The 20,199-nt window shown below is 37.9% G+C and overlaps 1 protein-coding gene across 1 annotated transcript in view; it reads right to left on the reverse strand.

Annotated features, from left to right (window-relative positions):
* Nucleotides 1-1,408: 1,408 nt before the first annotated feature.
* The window catches only part of LOC131065247 (uncharacterized), a 163,359-nt gene continuing 144,568 nt past the window's right edge, over nt 1,409-20,199 (reverse strand). Inside the window, exon 7 of the mRNA XM_057999715.2 lies at nt 1,409-1,782. Within this exon, the coding sequence (XP_057855698.1) occupies nt 1,733-1,782 (50 nt within the window). The 3' untranslated portion in view covers nt 1,409-1,732. The remainder of the gene's footprint in view (nt 1,783-20,199) is intronic.

Raw genomic sequence — 20,199 nt, forward strand, 5'->3', positions numbered from 1 at the left:
GCATGAAATTAGCAACACCCTGACGAATGCCCTGGAAAAAATCAACTAGTTTCTCTCTTGAAGTTCAACTGGTTTGCTGGCTTTGTGGGGTTTTTTCTGGTTTTCTTTAGTTTTCTGCTGGCTTACTAATGGTCTGTTCCTTTTTGTATCTCTTTGCTTTTGTTGTTTAAGTTCTGATTGTAAAGGGTTTCAGGGCCCCTTCAAAACCTGCTTTTACCTTAATCAAAAACACCTAACTATGATTTTTTTTTAACTCTCAAACTAAGTATTGTAACAAAAAAATTCCATTTAAAAAATAATTGTAAACCCTACATTCTCGACTACATCAAATAAGGTTGATGAGCTACGAATCAAATCCATCACTAGACATGCCATGCAAGGCATTCACATAAGAGATAATCCCAAGCTACAAAGAACACCAAACTCCTAGGGTTTCGAACTTGGGTCCTCCAATGGATATCGTTTTTTCTTTATGTAGTAAAAGGAATATCTCCATTGTAAATTTCCAACTTCTAACTTTCGAGCAAATTTTAATCCTCAACCATCAAAATGCCAAATAACAAAAATAAAAGAGAGTTTTTGATTCACGGATTTTATTCACTACTTACAATTAGCCTCCTTTATAATATTATTAGATTAATCCTTTAATATTTTTATAATTGATTGCCCAGGTTGCACAGCTTCTATTGCACTGATGATCCACGAATGTACCAAAGATGATGGTTAATAAATAATAAAAAATATTATAAAACTGTTTTACGAATACTAGTTCTGTAAAGTTGCAGACGTCATTAATTTTCTACCTCATTAATTTTCTACCTGAAAATTTATGTGTTCTCTTGTCTTGATTTTGGAAATATATGTGAGTCTACAAAGCCAATAATAGATGGACAAAATATCTTGCACTAAAATATTAGATAAAAAATGTGCAACTTTCTCATAGCACATAGTGAAATAAAAATTTATGTAGCAAATTTTGGCAATTTGATTGGTTTAAGTGTTTTCTTCAACTATATTTATATAGGTTAATTCTCCTAAAACATTAGAAACTGCAATATATACAATTAAATAAGTGTTTTCTTCAACTATATTCTCCTAAAACATTAGAAACTGCAATATATACAATTTGTTAGTTATGATTTATTTTGCATGCTCCTTGTTTATTTGCTATTTTGTAAACATATGTTTCAAACAAGATTATAAACAGCTATCAACTCGTCTTGACTTTTGGAGCATTCCAATCATTATTTGTCCTCTCAAATGAATGGGGTGATGGTAAAATTGTAAACCTTCAATAATTATGCTAAGGATACGTAAAACTAACAAGTGATTTTGATAATCGCATAAGAATTTATGAGGTTGAGGTGGTTGATTCACAAATGAATTATCTTCCCCAAGATTGGAAACATTAAATTAATAAGATCTTGATTAATAATAATAATAATATATGCCCAAAAGGACAATCACTTCCATGTCACTATTGCAACACGAATTTCCTTGAGATCTTAAAATAAGAATAAAATATATTATCTTTCCATTTTGTCATCATCATCTTTATACCAACATTTGGGAAAACACTTGGCTTCTTTTTGTCACATATTTCAATTTCCAAAAACAAATTGGAAACTGCTAGCACAAGCATCTATATATTGGGCTTCATAGATGCAATTACACCACCAAAATATAGGTGTTACAATGCTCCACTTTTATTCAATTAATCATTCAGAAGCAATCAAAGAAGTTTTAGATCTCCAGTTACTTCATCAACAATGTCACAGGGCCCTGCAAGCACACATTCAAACTTGTTACAAAAGCTCTAGTTCCTCAAAACACATTTCCTTATATGCCATAACAATAGAGAACTATAATCAGCATATAAAAAATTGAACGCCTTTAAAAAATCGCCAACATAAATATAACTACTTAATCAAAGCTTTATGAAATTTTATTATAGTCATTTCAGCCAAAATTTGTTCCATTAAATGATCTATGAGGGAATGAAACACGGATGCCAAGTGGCCCAACATGTTCCATTAAATGATCTATGAGGGAATGAAACACGGATGCCAAGTGGCCCAACATATATACTTAAAATAAATAGACCAATATAAGATATCAAATGCAATCAAAATCATATAAATCATCTTTCACCTATGAATTTGTGAATGTTTTCTCATCAATAATTGAGAAACAAGTTACCTTCTACATAAAATAATAATGAACTCACAAATATATTTGGCCTAAAATTCCGAAGGAGAAGGTATATTGTGAACAAATTTGATTTTTTTTTTTAAAACTTGCCCGCATTCGTCGAAATTCCAACGATAATTCAATATATGTTTTCGGCAGAGAAGGAATTGGCAACGACATTTGTGTTTTTTACAAAAAGTGCCCGCATTTGTCAAAATTCCGACGACAACGGGCATTACTTTAAAAAAATTAAAAAAATAAAAACCAAGACATTTCAAATTGTTGTCGCACACAAAGTTCCACGAGTGTGATCTTTTTCAAATCCTAATATTATTTCTATCCCGTCACCCTCTAGAGGATCCACCTGACCTGGCCCCACCCAAACCAAGTTCCATTCTTCGCACTTTTCAAGAATGTATTTCTATTCACTATCTTGCAGTTTCCCTCGTGAATTTTCAATTATAGTGCAGAGTTCTTCACGAAGGACACCACCACATCGTCTAGAGTCTATGCTTCAATTTTTTTCTTTGATCCCATGGAGGCCAATAGTCCTTTGTCTGAGGAAGTACTTCCTGAATAGTCATGGGGGGGAGAGGTAATGCTTGAAATCGCCCTTCTATTGGGAGATTGTGTACATAACCACTTGGTCTTCTGAAAGCTGAAAATTACTTCGAGTCCGCCAACTCTGGTTCTACACTACAGAAATTTTCGGATATTGCCTTCCAAATATCCTTCGATGCAAAAGCATCATTCTCATAATAGAAAAAGGTGCTCCTTGCATGAACACATTGATTTCCTCCAAGTGTGGCACAATAGGTTTCGCAGGAACTCCAAAACCAGTTAGTCCCTCTGGACATAAATTAGAGACGTCACATCACACACTCCAAACATTGTTTGTTTGTATTGCATACTCTCTATGTATTTATCACCCTTTAACACTTTCCTTTGCTTTTCTCCAATTGCTCTCTTCTAGGCAGTTGATGAGCTTGTTTCCATGTCATTCAAGATAATGCATGCTTGCTTTCTTTTACGAAATTTACTTGCACATGAGTCTTCAGCTTGTATGTTCTGCTTCCGTACAGATATAAATTTTAATTCGCGCTCAGATGATAATTAAATAAAATAAGCATTTGTAAAGAAAATATTTAGTCATTCGATGTTACATATTATCTGACGGAAAGATCCTCGACAATTCTTGGAGAAAGGAAACATCATTGATAATCCTTTTTTTCAAATAACACTGAATCAAATAAATAATAAATGTTTTATGCAATTTTTAAAAGTAGAACTCGTTCAATGCTTATATGCACCGATGGCAAAGCCGTCCAACCCACATCATCTCTCACCGTCGGAATTCCGACAACTAAAGAAACATCCGACAAGGATGTTGTATATCCGACGTCACTTCCATGTCGGACAGTCGTCGAGGAGCAAACATAGCATTCGTCGGAATTCCAACGGTAATCCGCCGAAAGTTGTGGTCAGGGGAGCAAATATAGCCGTCGTCGGAGGAGTTCATAACGTCGTCGGACGTCCAACGCAAATGGCATCGTTGAGAAGACCGACGATGAGTTTTCGACGGTAAAATTGGTCGGAAGTCCGACGTGGTGTCGTCAGAATTCCGACAATTAGCCGTCGGAAATTAGGCCCAAATGTACTAGTGACTATTGCACTCTAAATAAAACTTAATAACAAACAACCAATCCATTCTAAAACGAAAATTAGCAACGATCAAGATAAGATATTGTATGCACCCAAACTCTTATCAGTCCAATTTCACCTATTAATTTCTGAATGTTTATTCATCAAAACTAAAAAATGGGTTCACTTCTACACTATGAATGATGAACAACTATTCCATTTTAAATAAAACTAAATAATTCTACAAGATCTAAGAATTTGCCATGTGAGTATAATAATAAAGGTCAATTCAAATTTCCAAGGTTTGAGGACTTGGTGAGTGCTTAGCAAGACTCGCCCAACTCACAAGTCTTCACAACGGCTGAAATGAGTTAACAAGGACTCCCAAACCAAGTCTGGCCAAGTACTCGGCTGCATAGTTTTAGGACTCGAACTCAGACTTAACTTAGCAGTCCAAAATTTTGACTCAAACTCAAGACTCGGCACAGACTCGGCACAGACTCGGCCAAAATAAACCATTGTAATTACACCAAAAAAGAAAAAAATAATGCATATTACAACATTTTACATCCTACTCTTCCTTGGTCTAGTGAAAACTTGAGGAGAAGTTCTAATAATCACATTTGAATCTTTAATATTGATAGTATGAAACTTCATCATTGCTCAATGATATATTGATAGTGATAAAATTAGTTGTCTAAGTTCTTGACTTTGGTCTCAACTCCCAGACCCTCTCATTGTAATCAAATTTCTTATATGACAAGAGATTCCTATAACTAGTGGGGTTTTGGGAATAGCAACCCTAAAGGGTTTGACAGGCAACAATGATAAGCAAAAATGAAAAAAAAAAAAAAGGCATTTTTAGGGCAAAATTATGACTTTTTACTAATTTCCCACTTTTTTGACCCAACACCCTTTTATTTGTGTGCCCGAGTTCTCTTGAGTTAAAAAATGAAAAAAAAAAAATTGAAGTTTTTTCAATTAAAACTCGACCTAGGCACATCTGACAACAAATTGAGAGTCTGAGCTCAAGACTCATGAGTCTAAGCCTGAGACTCGGCCAGTTTTTGCCCAAGACTAGGCTGAGTACTCGGCCAAACTCGCTAGGACTCGACTCGCAAATCCTAGGCAACTCAGCAAGTCGACTCAACCAGCCTCAAGACTCATGAGTCCTACCAAGTACTCGTCAAGTCCTCGATCTATTCTCAGTCAAGCCCTGCTCCAAGACTCCCAAATCTTAGGCTTGGACTCCCAATTCCTAAGCCTAAACTCTTTTGGCCCCTAAACACAACAGACATAGCAACTAAAAATTACAAATTTTAAGAGTTTGAGGGTCATATGAGAGATGGAATGTTTGAATCATGACAAATTGATAGTCAAATTAGACTTTATGCTCTCTAATGCATTGATTTCTTCTTTTGTGTATTTATGAGGTTTTTTTTTTCACAGAGTCTGTGCCAAGTCTCGAGTCCGAGTCAAAATTTTGGGCTTGCCCAAGTCTGACTTCTCAACCTTTGATAATACTATTTTCCATAGTTGAAAAAATGTGCAAAATCTTGTCAAACTAGCAAATGGACAAGGCCTGTGTCTAACAAAAAAAAATCAATAGATAGAATAAAAGAATCTATCCCCCAAAAATTATCGTTTTCATCATTTTTTGCATCAATGTTCTCAAGCATTTGAGTTGTTCAACATATTGGAGCATTGAACATTGTTTGTAGACATTTGAAAAAGATTAAATGTCATCAAGTTGAAAAAGTCTTGAGTTTGGTCGTATCATTTGAAAAAGATTAAATGTCATCAAGTGTAAAGGTTAATAAGGTGTTTGGTTTATATTCAAGGTCATAAATCATGTTATTCCTCTTCTAAAAGGGAGCCTCAACATATAAATAAAGCTCTAAAATGCTATAGTCTTGTCAAAAAGGGTCCTTTGAAGACAATTAAAAATATATAAAATGCAGAGAAAAAGCAGTTTTAGGCCTCATAGGTGTCATTTTGACATGTGAAAATGTCCTTTGTAGATATGGATACATTCAAGGAGCCGTTTGGAGCTATAACGACATAGTTTGAAGTAGTTTTGGGGGTCTTTAACGGCCTATTTCAGTTCAATCCGACCCCAACACTTTTTCAACTTCAAAACAAACAAAACACATGCCCTATTACCATGGAAGGAGGTTGCAACGGTCAAGGAGAGAATCTAGGACAGTTTGAAGACTTTTCCAAGTGGCTGAGAGCATCTAATCTAGGAGGAGGTTGAAGATTTCTTCAAACAGTTGAGAAAAATTAGGGGGCAGTTTGAGACTTTTTCCAAGGCATTTCCAAGCATCTAGGAGCTGATTAAAGAGCCTAATCAATACGAAAACAGTTGGGAAGAACTTTTCTTCATTACAACCACTTTTTGGAGCTGATTTGAAGGCTAAAAATAGCAACAAACTATTAGACACAATATGCCACTGAGAGGGGGCGTGAATCAATGGTTTCCAATTTCTTCCATTTTGATACTAAGAATGATTACCGGTTAACACTCTAAATCTAAGTTAACCTACCGATAAGATAAAGAGAGATTACACAATGTAATCACACATAAAGGCACATCTCATAACACTAGTATATACGAGGAAAACCCAAGATGGGAAAAACCTCGGTGAGAAATGTTGTTGGAGTCTACTGCTCCAATCCAGCCTCACAATGAGAATTTGATTACAATGTTTAGGGCACTAACCCAAGGAGCACCAACATCTAGGAGCTGATTAAAGAGCCTAATCAATAGGAAAACAGTTGGGAAGGACTTTTCTTCATTAAAACCGCATTTTGGAGCTGATTTGAAGGCTAAAAAATAGCAACAAACTATTAGACACAATATGCCACTGAGGGGGGGTGAATCAGTGGTTTCCAATTTCTTCCATTTTGACACTAAGAATGATTACCGGTTAACACTCTAAATCTAAGTTAACCTATAGGTAAAATAAAGAGAGATTACACAATGCAATCACACACAAGGGCAAATCTCATAACACCAGTATATACGAGGAAAACCCAAGATGGGAAAAACCTCAGTGAGAAATGTTGTTGGAGTCTACTGCTCCAATCCAGCCTCACAATGAGAATTTGATTACAATGTTTAGGGCACTAACCCAAGGAGCACCAACCCCTGATTTAGGGCACCAACCCAAGGAGCACCGAGCTCCCACTCAATGATCTTCAATGAACATAATCAATTACAAAAGTAATAGCCTTGTTACAAATGTACTTTGTAACTCTTCTGCAAATCTCTTCATCGGATCCTCTATCCAATTCATTGTCGGTTCTCTGCTCACCTTCTTACTGCGGCAACCTAATCTCTTGCTGCAACCCACTCTCTGTTGCACCTTGCTTTCTGCTACACCCTTGTCGGTTCTCCCTCTTCTCCTTCTCTATCGGTTCTTTGTTCTCACTGTCACACTGCTGCTTTCCACCACTGGTCTTAATGAATTAGTCAAATGTCTACCATCTGATTCCAGTCAGTTCTCAACTTGCCTTCTCTGCAATCTTCTATGACTCTTCTCTGCCAGTTTTGTCACCACCAGTATACTCCTCTCTCAAACTCAATCGCAGACTCCCAGTTGCCTCACTGTTGTCAGTTGAACTCTTCAACCCTGTTCTCTCTTACACTTAGTCTCTTCTACTTCTTCTCGTTGAGCACTTGACTAATTTCACTTCTTCAGCAGCAACTTCATTGATTTAGACTTGCTTATTTATAAATAAGTCTTCCCGCCAAAAACCAATTCAAACTTCAGGCGATTAGGGTTTCTTCTTCAACCTCGAGGCAAACTAAATCCAATCAGATCTCATCAGATCCGATCGCCTTGATTGATGAACTGCAACACATTAATCAACCCCGCCACTGTCGTGCCTTCCAGAACACGCCATCCATATTTAGCAATCTGCTTTTAACCTGTCAGCTGATCTCTTGGTCAATCACCAAGAATGGTTTCGTGGTTTCCCTCACCTACCTCGATCTGGTCAATCAGTTTGTCCTGAATCTCTGTTGTCCATTTGACCTCGAGCCACAAACCTCGGCTACACATCCCATGAATCACGCAATCGACATAAATGTCGACCTACCACCATCTACCTTGCCGACAGACACTTCACCAACTCACCACGCCGACCAGTGCATGCATGCTTACCACTTCAACTCCATGTGGCATTGCTATCGGCATCCACCTCGGTAAAGACATCTATGTCGGCTAGACTTGGTCACCTGCAATCAACACACAACCGGTCCTTCATTTCTGTCGGTTCTCTAACCCTGCCAGTATCTCTCACTTTGTTGATTAACCATCATGTCACATGCCTATCCATAGCATGCCTAACTTCATCAGACTAGAGCTCTTCACTTGTCACTTCGTCAGCTTTATCGGTGACCATACTTACCGGTTAACCACCTTGATGACACCATGTCATCAACCTTCAACTGTTTCCATCTGAGGCATCTGCATACCGGTTGCACTCACTATCTGCAACTGCTCAACCTTGCCATCTTCTTCATTTGAATGGTTCATCTCTTAACCGGTTTGTCAAGGTAACAAACTCATTTGTCTAAGTGGCAAACCCCTCACTCTTCAACTGTCCCAGTACCTCATTATGCTTTCTATGTCGGTCCAGTGCATATCTTTGATTTCATGCACTTGAGGTATCTTTATGATTCACTGGTAGATTCGGTGTGAGCCTTCAATCACCTGTCGGTGGGAGTGGATCCTTGTCATCTACATCCTGTATTACACCAATGTGGCTTCCCTGTTTGAGCAGCATATCTTCAAATAACCCCATATAATCCTGTTGAGCACACTCTTTGTCAGCCTTCTCTTATTTCTGTGATATCTTCTTCTTCCAGTGACTGCATCTTTATCCGGTGGGAGTCTTGCTAATTGACATCCACACAACATACCGGTGGCCTGCACATACTTCTCTTTCGGTGTTGATGTGATTTAGATAACATTCCCCCTCTTCATCACAATCAACCGACCAACATCTTTCTCTCTTACAGATGTCAACATTTACCGATTGTTATATCATACTGGTCTCTTGTCCATATCTTCAACACAAGTCAAACACTAACTTGTGTACCGGTGACTCCAATGGCCATTATGCTAGTTGCCATTCTCTCCTTTACCGGTGACCTGCTAAGCTAGGTGACAACAAAGACATCTCATCCGGTAGGCATCAATGACAGTACTGCACATACATCTCTCATACCGGTTGCCATCCTATACCGGTTGACATCAAGGCATTTGATCAACTGGTTATGCTCCACAATTGCACCATTCTTGAATAACTTGTACTCATTCCTTACTTTACTAAGTTCTTCGAGTGCACTTACAAGTTCTCCTTCAAGATCAACTTCTGCTACATCTTCTTCACCTTCACTATCACTGCCCAACACATTTTGTCGATAAGAGCGATCTGCATGATCATTCTCAGATGTGTGCCTCTCATCTTTTGATTCTTTAGCCATGAAAAGGTGAGTTTCTTCTTCATCATTGTTGTGGCTGCAAACAGATCCGCCTTCATCATCTGCAGATGCATGAGTTGCATTTCTCATTTTTTCTTCACAAATTGGTTCTACAATGGTAGGCTCATTTCCATAGAGCTTCTTCAATCCGTCCCATAGGATTTTTGTCGATCTGCATTTGTCCACTTGTGAGGAGACATCATCTAATAGCCCATAGAGTATAGCCTTCATTGCTACAACATTACACCGGTTTCTTCTTTCTGCATCTGAATCAATGGGAGCACTGACTTTACTAGAGCAGCCATTTACAACAGACATCCAGACATCATACCCTAAAGAGGATAAGTAGACTTCCATTCTACACCTCCAAATGGAATAGTTTGAACCATCAAATACCTGAGTTGGGATTGACACTAAACAGACCATTGTGTCCTTAAGACAGAATCTACCCAAGCTGGAGAAAGCTTATCAATCGGGAACCTATGCTCTGATACCAATTGTTAGACACTATATGCCACTGAGAGGGGGGATGAATCAGTGGTTTCCAATTTCTTCCCTTTAAACACTAAGAATCATTACCGGTTAACACTTTAAAGCTAAATTAACCTACCGGTAAGATAAAGAGAGATTACACAATGCAATCACACACAAGGGCACATCTCATAACACCAGTATATACGAGGAAAACTCAAGATGGGAAAAACCTTTGTGAGAAATGTTGTTGGAGTCTACTGCTCCAATCCAACCTCACAATGAGAATCTGATTACAATGTTTAGGGCACCAACCCCTGCACCGAGCTCCAACTCAGTGATCTTCAATGAACATAATCAATTACAAAAGTAATAGCCATGTTACAAATGAACTTTGTAACTCTTCTGCAAATCTCTTCACCCAATCCTCTATCCAATTCACTGTCGATTCTCTACTCATCTTCTTACTGCATCAACCTTATCTCCTGTTGTAACCCACTCTCTGCTGCACCTTGCTTTTTGCTACACCCTTGACGTTTCTCCCCCTTCTCCTTCTCTGTCGGTTCTCTATTCTCACTATCATACTGCTGCTTTCCACCACCGGTCTTGATGACTTAGTCAGATGTCTACCATCTGATTCCTGCCGGTTCTCAGCTTGCCTTCTCTGCAATCTTCTACGACTCTTCTCTGCCAATTCTGTCACCACCAGTATACTCCTCTCTCAGACTCAATGGTAGACTACCGGCTGACTCACTATTGCCGGTTGAACTCTTCAACCATGTTCTCACTTACACTCAGTCTCTTCTACTTCTTTTCGTTGAGCACTTGACTAATTTCACTTCTTCAGCAACAACACCACTCTCTCATTTAGCAGCAGCACTTTCAACGATTTAGACTTGCATATTTATAAACAAGTCTTCCCGCCAAAAAACAATTCAAACTTCAAGCGGTTAGGGTTTTTTCATCGACCTCGAGGAAAACTAAATCCAATCAGATCTCATCAGATCCGATCGCCTTGATTGATGAACTGCAACACATTAGTCACCCCACCACTGTCGTGCCTTCCAGAACACGCCATCCATATTTAGCAATCTACTTTTAACCTATCAGCTGATCTCTTGGTCAATCACCAAGAATGGTTTCGCGGTTTTCCTCACCTACCTTGATCTGGTCAATCAGTCTGTCCTGAATCTCTGTTGTCCATTTGACCTCGAGCCACAAACCTCCGCTACACATCCCATGAATCACGCAATCGACATAAATATCGGCCTGCCACCATCTACCTTGCCGATAGACACTTCACCAACTCACCACACCGACCAGTGCATGCATGCTTACCACTTCAACTCCATGTGGCATTGCTATCGGTATCCACCTCAGCAAAGACATCTATGTCGGCTAGACTTGGTCACCTACAATCAACACACAATAGGTCCTTCGTTTCTGTCGGTTCTCTAACCCTGCCGGTATCTCTCACTTTGCCAGTTAACCATCATGTCTGCACTTTGCTGCTCTGTCGGTGGAACACCTTAGCCGGTCACCAGACATGCCTATCTACAACATGCCTAACTTCATCAGACAAGAGCTCTTCACTTGTCACTTCGTCAGCTTTACCGGTGAACATACTTACCGGTTAACCACCTTGATGACACCATGTCATCAACCTTCAACTGTTTCCATCTGAGGCATCTGCATACCGGTTGCACTCACTATCTGCAACTACTCAACCTTGCCATCTTCTTCATTTGACCGATTCATCTCTTAACCAGTTTGTCAAGGTGACAGACTCATTTGTCTAAGTGACAAACCCCTCACTCTTCAACTGTCCCAGTACCTCATTATGCCTTCTTTGTCGGTCCAGTGCATATCTTTGATTTCATGCACTTGAGGTATCTTTGTGATTCACTGGTAGATCCGATGTGAGCCTTCAATGACCTACCGGTGGGAGTGGATCCTTGCCATCTGCATCCTGCGTTACACCAATGTGGCTTCCTTGTTTGAGCAGCATATCTTCAAATAACCACATATAATCTTGTTGAGCACACTCTCTATCAACCTTCTCTTCTTTATGTGATATCTTCTTCTTACAATGACTGCATCTTTATCCGGTGAGAGTCCTACTGATTGACATCCACACAACATACCAGTGGCCTGCACATACTTCTCTTCCGGTGTTGATGTGATTTAGATAACATTCCCCCTCTTCATCACAATCAACCAACCAGCATCTTGCTCTCTTACAGATGTCATCATTTACCGGTTGTTATATCATAACAATCTCCTGTCCATATCTTCAACACAAGTCAAACACTAACTTGTGTACTGGTGACTCCAATGGCCATTATGCTAACTGACATTCTCTCGTTTACCGGTAACCTGCTAAGCTAGGTGACAACAAAGACATCTCATCCAGTATGCATCAATGACAATACTGCACATACATCTCTCATACCAGTTGCCATCCTATATCGGTTGACATCAATGACAACAGAGTGCCAACACAAACAACTTGGACGCCCAAGGGGGATTGACCAATCAAAATCAATGCAGCACATGTCCTTGTTGTCATTTATTTCTCAGCATATGTTCTTTTGTTGTAGTAAGTTGTTGCAACTATAAAGCTCAGCCTTAGGCTTCATTTTTAAGTTAGTTGTTGCTGCTCTAGGCTTGTATTGTAACCTGAAACAGGTTCTTTCTTGCCTATTTTGTATTGTAACTCATATTCATATATGTATAGCTGTTGTTAGCACCTTTTTGATTAATAAAGCAAGTGATTACCTTCTCTAATCTGTATTTCGTGTGCAACATGGATGAATGATGTTTTTCTAGTGATTCATATGTCAATCCTTGAATGTCTTTCTTCCTGTAGTACCTTCTTGTAGAAATAACATGTTTTATACAGGTTATAGTTTGTGTTATGGCTTTCATCATTTCTTAGTTGTGAAAACTCCCTCTTTTCCTTCTATGAAGTTCGAAATATTAACCTTGCTATGAAACGATGATGTATAAACATGTGGAGCTTGAGTTGTGTGAGATAAATCTTGTTTTTGAGATAGATTGTGTGTTAAAACAGCAAGTATAGAGTTTGAAAACTAATTTGGTGCAACACCACTAGTCGTAGGTTTCATTTTATGCAATTTCTCTTCCCTTTTCCCTGCAATCAAGTAGTTTAGGTGATAGTTCCAAGAAGAACCAGCTTTCTTTGCAGATTCACTCCAAGTTTTGGGCAACCCACAAGCCCAGGAGTGTTTCCATGTTTCAATAGATTGCTGAACTCTAAGTTTAGCAAGGTGCAAATCTCATTGACAACACTAATATAAATGAAAAATGAGACACTAGTAAAGAGGTTGTCCAGCTTATCCATAACAACATACACGACAAACTATTCAATAAACATTAACAAATTGAACAAGAGACAAAGAAGCCTTTTATGCCTAAAGTGATTGAGTAGGGGAAATGATAACACAACACACTTAAAGCATCCTTCTAAAGTAATCTACTTATCAAATAGAAACTCACATTGTCCCAAGGAGTAGGCAAAGACTCCCAAAGGTAACATGTCAAATATCTAACTAATTTTTCCTTCCCACAAAGGAAAGCCTTTATATCCTCCTTTTTCTTTGATTTGATCGCTTTATGAGTTTTCAAACCTTTTGTAGATAACCTCGTGCCCACTACAATGCCTTCTTCAAAGACCTCAAAGCTGATGCCTCTTACTGTGACCTTCCTAACCTTCCAAGACATTGCAAATTCCCTTAAAAGCAAAAAGTCAAATCCATTTATGCATTCCATGAGAGAGGCAAGGCCACCCCTATGAATGATATGCCAAATTGTAGCCTACTTCTCAACCTCCTCACAAGAGGAAGGTTCAAGTTGTAGTCATTCCCCACACATAATAGCAACCCACTTCTCTATCACTACACTAATCTCCCTATTCTCAAGCTTCCACACAGCCAAGAAAAGAAAATTAAGTCTCCAAAAGAGGCTCAAGAAAATGTAATTCTTGATCAACACATTGGAGGAAATAATCATACTAAAAAAATTACGGCATGTAAAAGGGATTGATCAAATCCACAACGGAGTCACTGTTAAATCACTTACTGAATTTTCACCAAATTTTGCACTTTTCCATATTGGACAATTTGAAAAACAGTTGGCATGAACAGGGAATGAAAGGGTTTGCATATTTATGTGTGGCTGATTGTACAAGTTTCAGATAACATTCATAATGCTTTGATATACATTCTTGTAAAAGAAAAGATGCAATAGTTTGATTGACAAACAACAACTAAACTAAAATTAATATGCAGCTGTTATAACTGTGATATTTTCTCTTCCATAAATCTGTTACACAAAAGAACAAGTTGACCTTGTCTGCAGATTGATATTCAGAGCAGTAAGACATAAAACAACAGTTAAAAAACCAACCTCAAACTGCTAGCACAAGTTTTGTTTGTTATCACTTGATACCGGAGGTCTGAAACATGAGAGAACAGCAATGAAATGGTTCACAGGTCTGCACCAGGCTTGAAAACTCAGCTTCCAGCTACTATAAGTGCTCAAAAATCCTCACGTTTCCCAGTTGAAAGCCTCACTCTGCCCTCTAACTCCAAAAGCCACCTCTGTCACTGTTTTGATGGATCAAAATGTTCACAACCTGCTCTTTTCTCACACCAACACCTTCAACGGTTTCAGAACCAGCAAATAGACATTGCTACACCCGATAAATAGTGTCTCCACCTCTGCCAACCCCACACCAAACCTTAGAAATCAACCCAGCACCTTACAAGGCCCACGCAAAGCTATTGCATGCATTTGGCAGCCATATTGAAGACAATCGCCCAGATATGTTTATCCATCGCCTAGTTTTGAGTAACATTGGCATCCAAAATAATTTGTCCAATTGCCCACACAAGACACTAACTCAATCACCCAAATTGGCATAGCTAGTTCCAACGCCCAACAACAAACGATATTGATCTTTTCATGGCATCCACAATCTTCTTTGCTATCTTCCAAACCTTCAAACCTCAGGAATTTGCCCTAATACAAGACTTCACATATTTCAGTAACCTTCAATCATTGAATCCAAGTGTGCAACCTGCATCATCCCACCTGCAACCAACTAGGGTGGATCTTCCACCACCAAAACTGATTTCCCTTAGGGCCTTCATTCTAGGGTTTTGCAGCTTTTGCTCCACAAGAAGCTCCAAAATCCACAGGGGAGAAAATAAAAACCAAACATGTAGAAATGAGCTTCCAAACTCCTTTTTATATATTCCCTCCAAACATTCCCTAAGGACTTTTCAAATTCCCACTATAAGATACTTCATTAAAGTGCATTAATTAATTGACTTTTAATATTTCTTTTAATTTTCAATTAAGTCAATTTTTAAATTGATTAAAATAAAGTTATCCCTAAAATGTCACTTTATTGGACAACTTCAAAAAATTAATTTGATTTAATTTATTCCCTTATATTCCAACATTATCCTTCAGGAATGAAATAAGCTAAACAGTCACCTTGGAAGGGGACATTACAGTCGCAAGAAAAATCAATCCCTTGTATCTAAAACTATCCCTAGGAAATATAATTATCCGTACGAGCCAAATAAGACTACCAAAAGCCTAGAAATGTCTACAATCCATAATAAACGTAAAAATCATAATGAAGCTTCAATTCTGATACCATCAACAACATCTAAGGGTAGTCTCCACATTTCTTCAATGCCTCAGCCCATCTAAACCAGCACCTATATTGGCCATCTAGTCTGCAATATTATTTCCTTCTTTAAAGATATGTTGAATTCTAACCCCAAATAAAGATTACAAAAGTTCAATGCAGTCCTTGATGATATTACTAATATTCCAAGAAGAAGACGAATGAGCCTTGAGATGATTGGTGTCACTGAGAGAATTGCCTTTAATGATCAAATGAAAGACATTAAGATCTTCGACAAGTTGAATACCCCAAAATGTAATCAGGGCCTCCTCCACATGATTGGATTGGATATCCAAGCTCCCCATAAAGGCCACTATCAAACTCCAATTGTTATCCTTGATAAAAGGAATTGGATTTTTTTTTCCCAGATCCATCATAGTTCAGTTTACCCAATTAACTTCAGGCCACCCATTTAGTAGATTTCATCCTAATGAGCTTGAGATCAACATGAGTATGAGTGTAGAAAGCAATCCCCCAATTACCAACAAACCTTAATTATACAAAGGGGGACTAACAGATTTCTTAATTTTGGTCATAAAAGATTTACCCAAATAGTGTAAAAAATCCTCACACTCACCACCTCTCCACTCCTCTTTATTTCTTTGAAAATTCTAACATTCCTTTCCAATTATAAACCCCTTAAAAATGAAGTAAGGTCAAATACCAAATCTAATGGCAAGGTCTAGGATAAAATTAAAGAAAAATGCAATTGAGTTCGAACTTTCTAAGGAAATTAGAAAGATCAAAGCAAAAAAGGTGATAAACCAATTTCGAATTGGCTTCACACAAAAACACCCATGAGAGATCATAAAATCTAATAAAATCTATTTTAGCCAGATTGTCCCCCAAAAGGATTTTGTTTTGGTACACAACCAATGTTCCATAGGTACACATTCCCCCACCCCAAATTCCCCACGTTTTCGAGACAGGTTCGTCCCTAGGGCATAGGGACTTGGAGGGAATGCCCCCCTGTCGTCCCACCACCACCACTAAGGTTCTGGGGATGATTCTAAGACATCCCCCTCTTAAGAGGTATATTTCCAAGATGTACCCTTTTTGGGGTACCTCGAGCATTAGGATGTCCACAAGATGTCTAGAGGACTCCAAAGATCCCTCGAATTTCCCACAGATTCTCAAGCATCCCCTATGATGCACGACATGAAAAGTTTTTTTTTAATCAAAGATGAGAAGTTTGTGCCCCAAGCCCTAACCCTAACGAAATATGGGCCCCACTCAAACCCAAACACACACACAAAAAATTACAAATAGGCATCTAAGCCTCATTCCAACTCACCCCAAACTTTCAATAGCAAAATTGGAGGTTGCAACAGCAAGTTGTAACAATGAAGTGAAGGCATTAAAATTGAGGAAGAGCAAGAGAAAGTGCCAGAGGAAGAGTGACGCCAATTCACCATTGAATCAAAGGATTCAAAGCATTATTCAAGCCTCCAAGTAGGTTTCCATCCTTCCTTCATGACTTTTTTGTCATTGTTCAATTTAAATTTTAGTTGACAAATTTAGCAATTAACTTAGAGGTTTACATTGTGTAAATTTCAATTTTAAATTTTAAATTCATTATTTTAGTTTTGAAAAAGAATAATGATCAAATTTTAAATTTTCTAGTTTTATAGCAGCAAGTTGAAATATTTTTTTTATTTTTAAATGTTCAAGTTTCTCATTTTGTCAAATAAGAATTATAACTTTTGTGCATCTTCTGCTTCTATGCTTCATCCAACGTAAAGGAAAAAAAAAGTGAAATCTTTGTGTGACAAAAGTCAAGAGCAAGGATTCCTATTTGTATATCCTCTACTTCTCTTCGTGCAACCCGAAGTAAGAAAGAAAGAAAAAATCCTTTAGCTTTAATCCTTTGCATTAGGCATAGTCTGAATTTTAATTTCAAAAAGATAAACTCATGAATTTTATATCATTTATTCTAGTGTCACTATGAGTATGAGCTCTCACAACGTGAGTGAGGATGAGGTTGAGCCTCACGAGGCTCAAGCAGTTGAAATCAAATCCAATTACACACTTGATCAAAGTATAGAAGCCGAGAGAGGTGAAGCCACTAGTTCCATTGGGAGTGCAACTGTTACTTGCCCTTCCAAAATATTGCTAAGTGTCCTTTTGATCTTAAATCCCCACTAAAACAATTTGCAACGAAATTAAAAACAAACCTTAGGGCATCTGGGGGTACTAGGTTATGGAAGTGCCACTTTTGTAAACTTGAATTTCTAGGCAACATTTCTAGAGTTAATGCCCACCTCCTTCATATCTAAGGCAAATATGTAGTAGTATCTAAGAAGTTAGCACAAAAACTCACATATAGGGCTGAGATAAATTAGTTAATGGAATGGTGGTGAAGAAAATACACCTACATCTACTTCTTTCCCACTAAGGGTGAGGATTCATCAATAACAGGGTTCTAGTTCTACTACTTTGCAAAGGCCAGTTGCACATATTCCAGTTTCTTCTAGTTTAGGGGTAGCAGAGGCTAAAGGGAAACACAAGGTGACAAGATGCTCCAAACCCACAAGCAAACTTATTTAATGTGGATTGAAAGATGAGGTAAATGATGCCATTGACAAAATTTTCCTTGCCAATGGCATTGCATTACATATGGCTCACTCTCCTTATTATAAAAGGATGTGGCAAAAATGGCAAGGGCTGGCCCATCATATATGCCACTAGGAGAAACTGAATTGAGGAACACAACCTTGGACAAAAACTATTCCAAGATTAATATGTTAATGGAGAAAATGAAGGAAGCCTATGTCACAAATGGATGCAGCATAGTAATGGATAGGTGGACGGACATTAGGCATCATCTACTCATCAATATCATGGTTACATGTACAAAGGATCCTTATTTTCTTAGGGTTGTTGATTCTTCAGGCACTTTTAACTCATTTAAGTATGGTGTGGTTAATTTCAAGAGTAATTGAGTAATAGTTTATTAAATGGAAGATTGGTTTCGGATTTAATTCTGATATATTGCTGTTTCAGTTTTGATATTATTGTAAGAACTAAAATGTGTGTTGTGATTTGAATGATTTCCTTTGTTATGTTATTAAATTTAGCATTTCCTCTATTCTCATTCATTTATTCTTCAACTTTCCTTAAATAATCCCTAGTAAATTTATGTTTTCATTTAGATTTAGGAAGGATTTGCAATCTTCTATATACTTTACAAGAACACCTGGTCAAACGCCAACGTTCTGGGATTTTAAACAGTATTGAGTGTGCCAAAGAGTGCAGTAGCAGAAGGTGAGGGCAAACAGAAGAAGAGACTCATGCAAGCAAGAGAAATGGCAGCTTAGGCACATAGGAACAACCATCAAGCTACGCAGAGTGGTAATCTAAAGCAGAAGGGTTAGAAATTAAGTTGTAATTATAATATATCAACACTAGTGTCTTGATATTCATGTAAATTCTCTAACAGTTTGTAATTAGAAACCCTATACTTCATGTTTATATTCTCTTCAAGACATGTAATTGACTAAGGAAAAATTTATAAGAGTCTGAAAACAGGTGGAAATTTAATGGAGAGGCCCTGGGAAATAGGATAGAGGCCCAAGAAGGATTTTCTGCTTTCCATGTTCATAAATACAAAATAGAAATACAGATTCATGCCCAACAGAACTATCTTCATTCTTACATAAAAGGCTTGGTCATGAACAAACCCCTCACTGAAACAACAATACACAGAGATGAGAGCAGTCATGAAAGAACTAACTGCCACAATACAAGTAACGAGTTCAGTCATAACTGAAACCATACTTAACACAACAAAAAATCAAGCAAATCATACACATTTAAAGTTGGGTTGATTGGCATTCCAACTCTTGAGTTGTTTTACACTTAAGAGGCTTCTGTGTTGATTTTTTATTTCTTTTCAATAAGTAAGAATCTATCTAGAGTTGAATTCTTACCTGCAACCACTAGAAGGTGTAATAGCAGAGACCAAGAGACAACTGAATGCAAGACAAAGAAGATTGGTGCTTGTTTCACTTTCAATCAATCAGCATGTGAACTTGTAACCTTGTGTTTCTCAGTGATAAAGGATTGGATGCACAACCTCACCAGAGTTATTTCATTATTTTCCCTATTCATGTTCAGTTCTCCCTTTCCTTCATGAATTCTTTCAATATGGACAGTTCTATGAATGTATGTGCATGAGACATGGCACTAAACTTCGCCAAATAATATAAATTAGTCAAACACTAAGTAAAATTTGTGCTCTGGATTAAACATCAACACAATGAGGCTAACCGAAGATCATTCATGTGTAGGAGCTGATTTTAACAGAATACAATACAAATGTCCCCATGTTAGAGGTGCATACACTGCATCTAGAAAGGGATGGGTGAGGTTATTTGTTGCAATACTATTTACTGGGGAATGATAAAGAGCTCTTGGGTCACCCATGAGCCATCATCTAGAGTAGAGAAAATGAAACAAAATAAAAAACACTCATTCTTAGAAACTCTTACCTTCTGCAGAATGAAGTAGCTCCTTCAACATGGTGGAGCAAAATAGGATACAATCACCATAGTGCAAGAGAACCTAATTGCATGATGGAGGATGTATGCTTAGTGGGTCTAAGACTCTAAAGCATAGCCAATTTAACATTGTCCTATTTCCATAGATTGCTAGTTCTTTTATTACTTAGAGGAACGATATC

This window comes from Cryptomeria japonica, chromosome 2 (genome assembly GCF_030272615.1).
Source record: "Cryptomeria japonica chromosome 2, Sugi_1.0, whole genome shotgun sequence".
Taxonomy (NCBI): domain Eukaryota; kingdom Viridiplantae; phylum Streptophyta; class Pinopsida; order Cupressales; family Cupressaceae; genus Cryptomeria; species Cryptomeria japonica.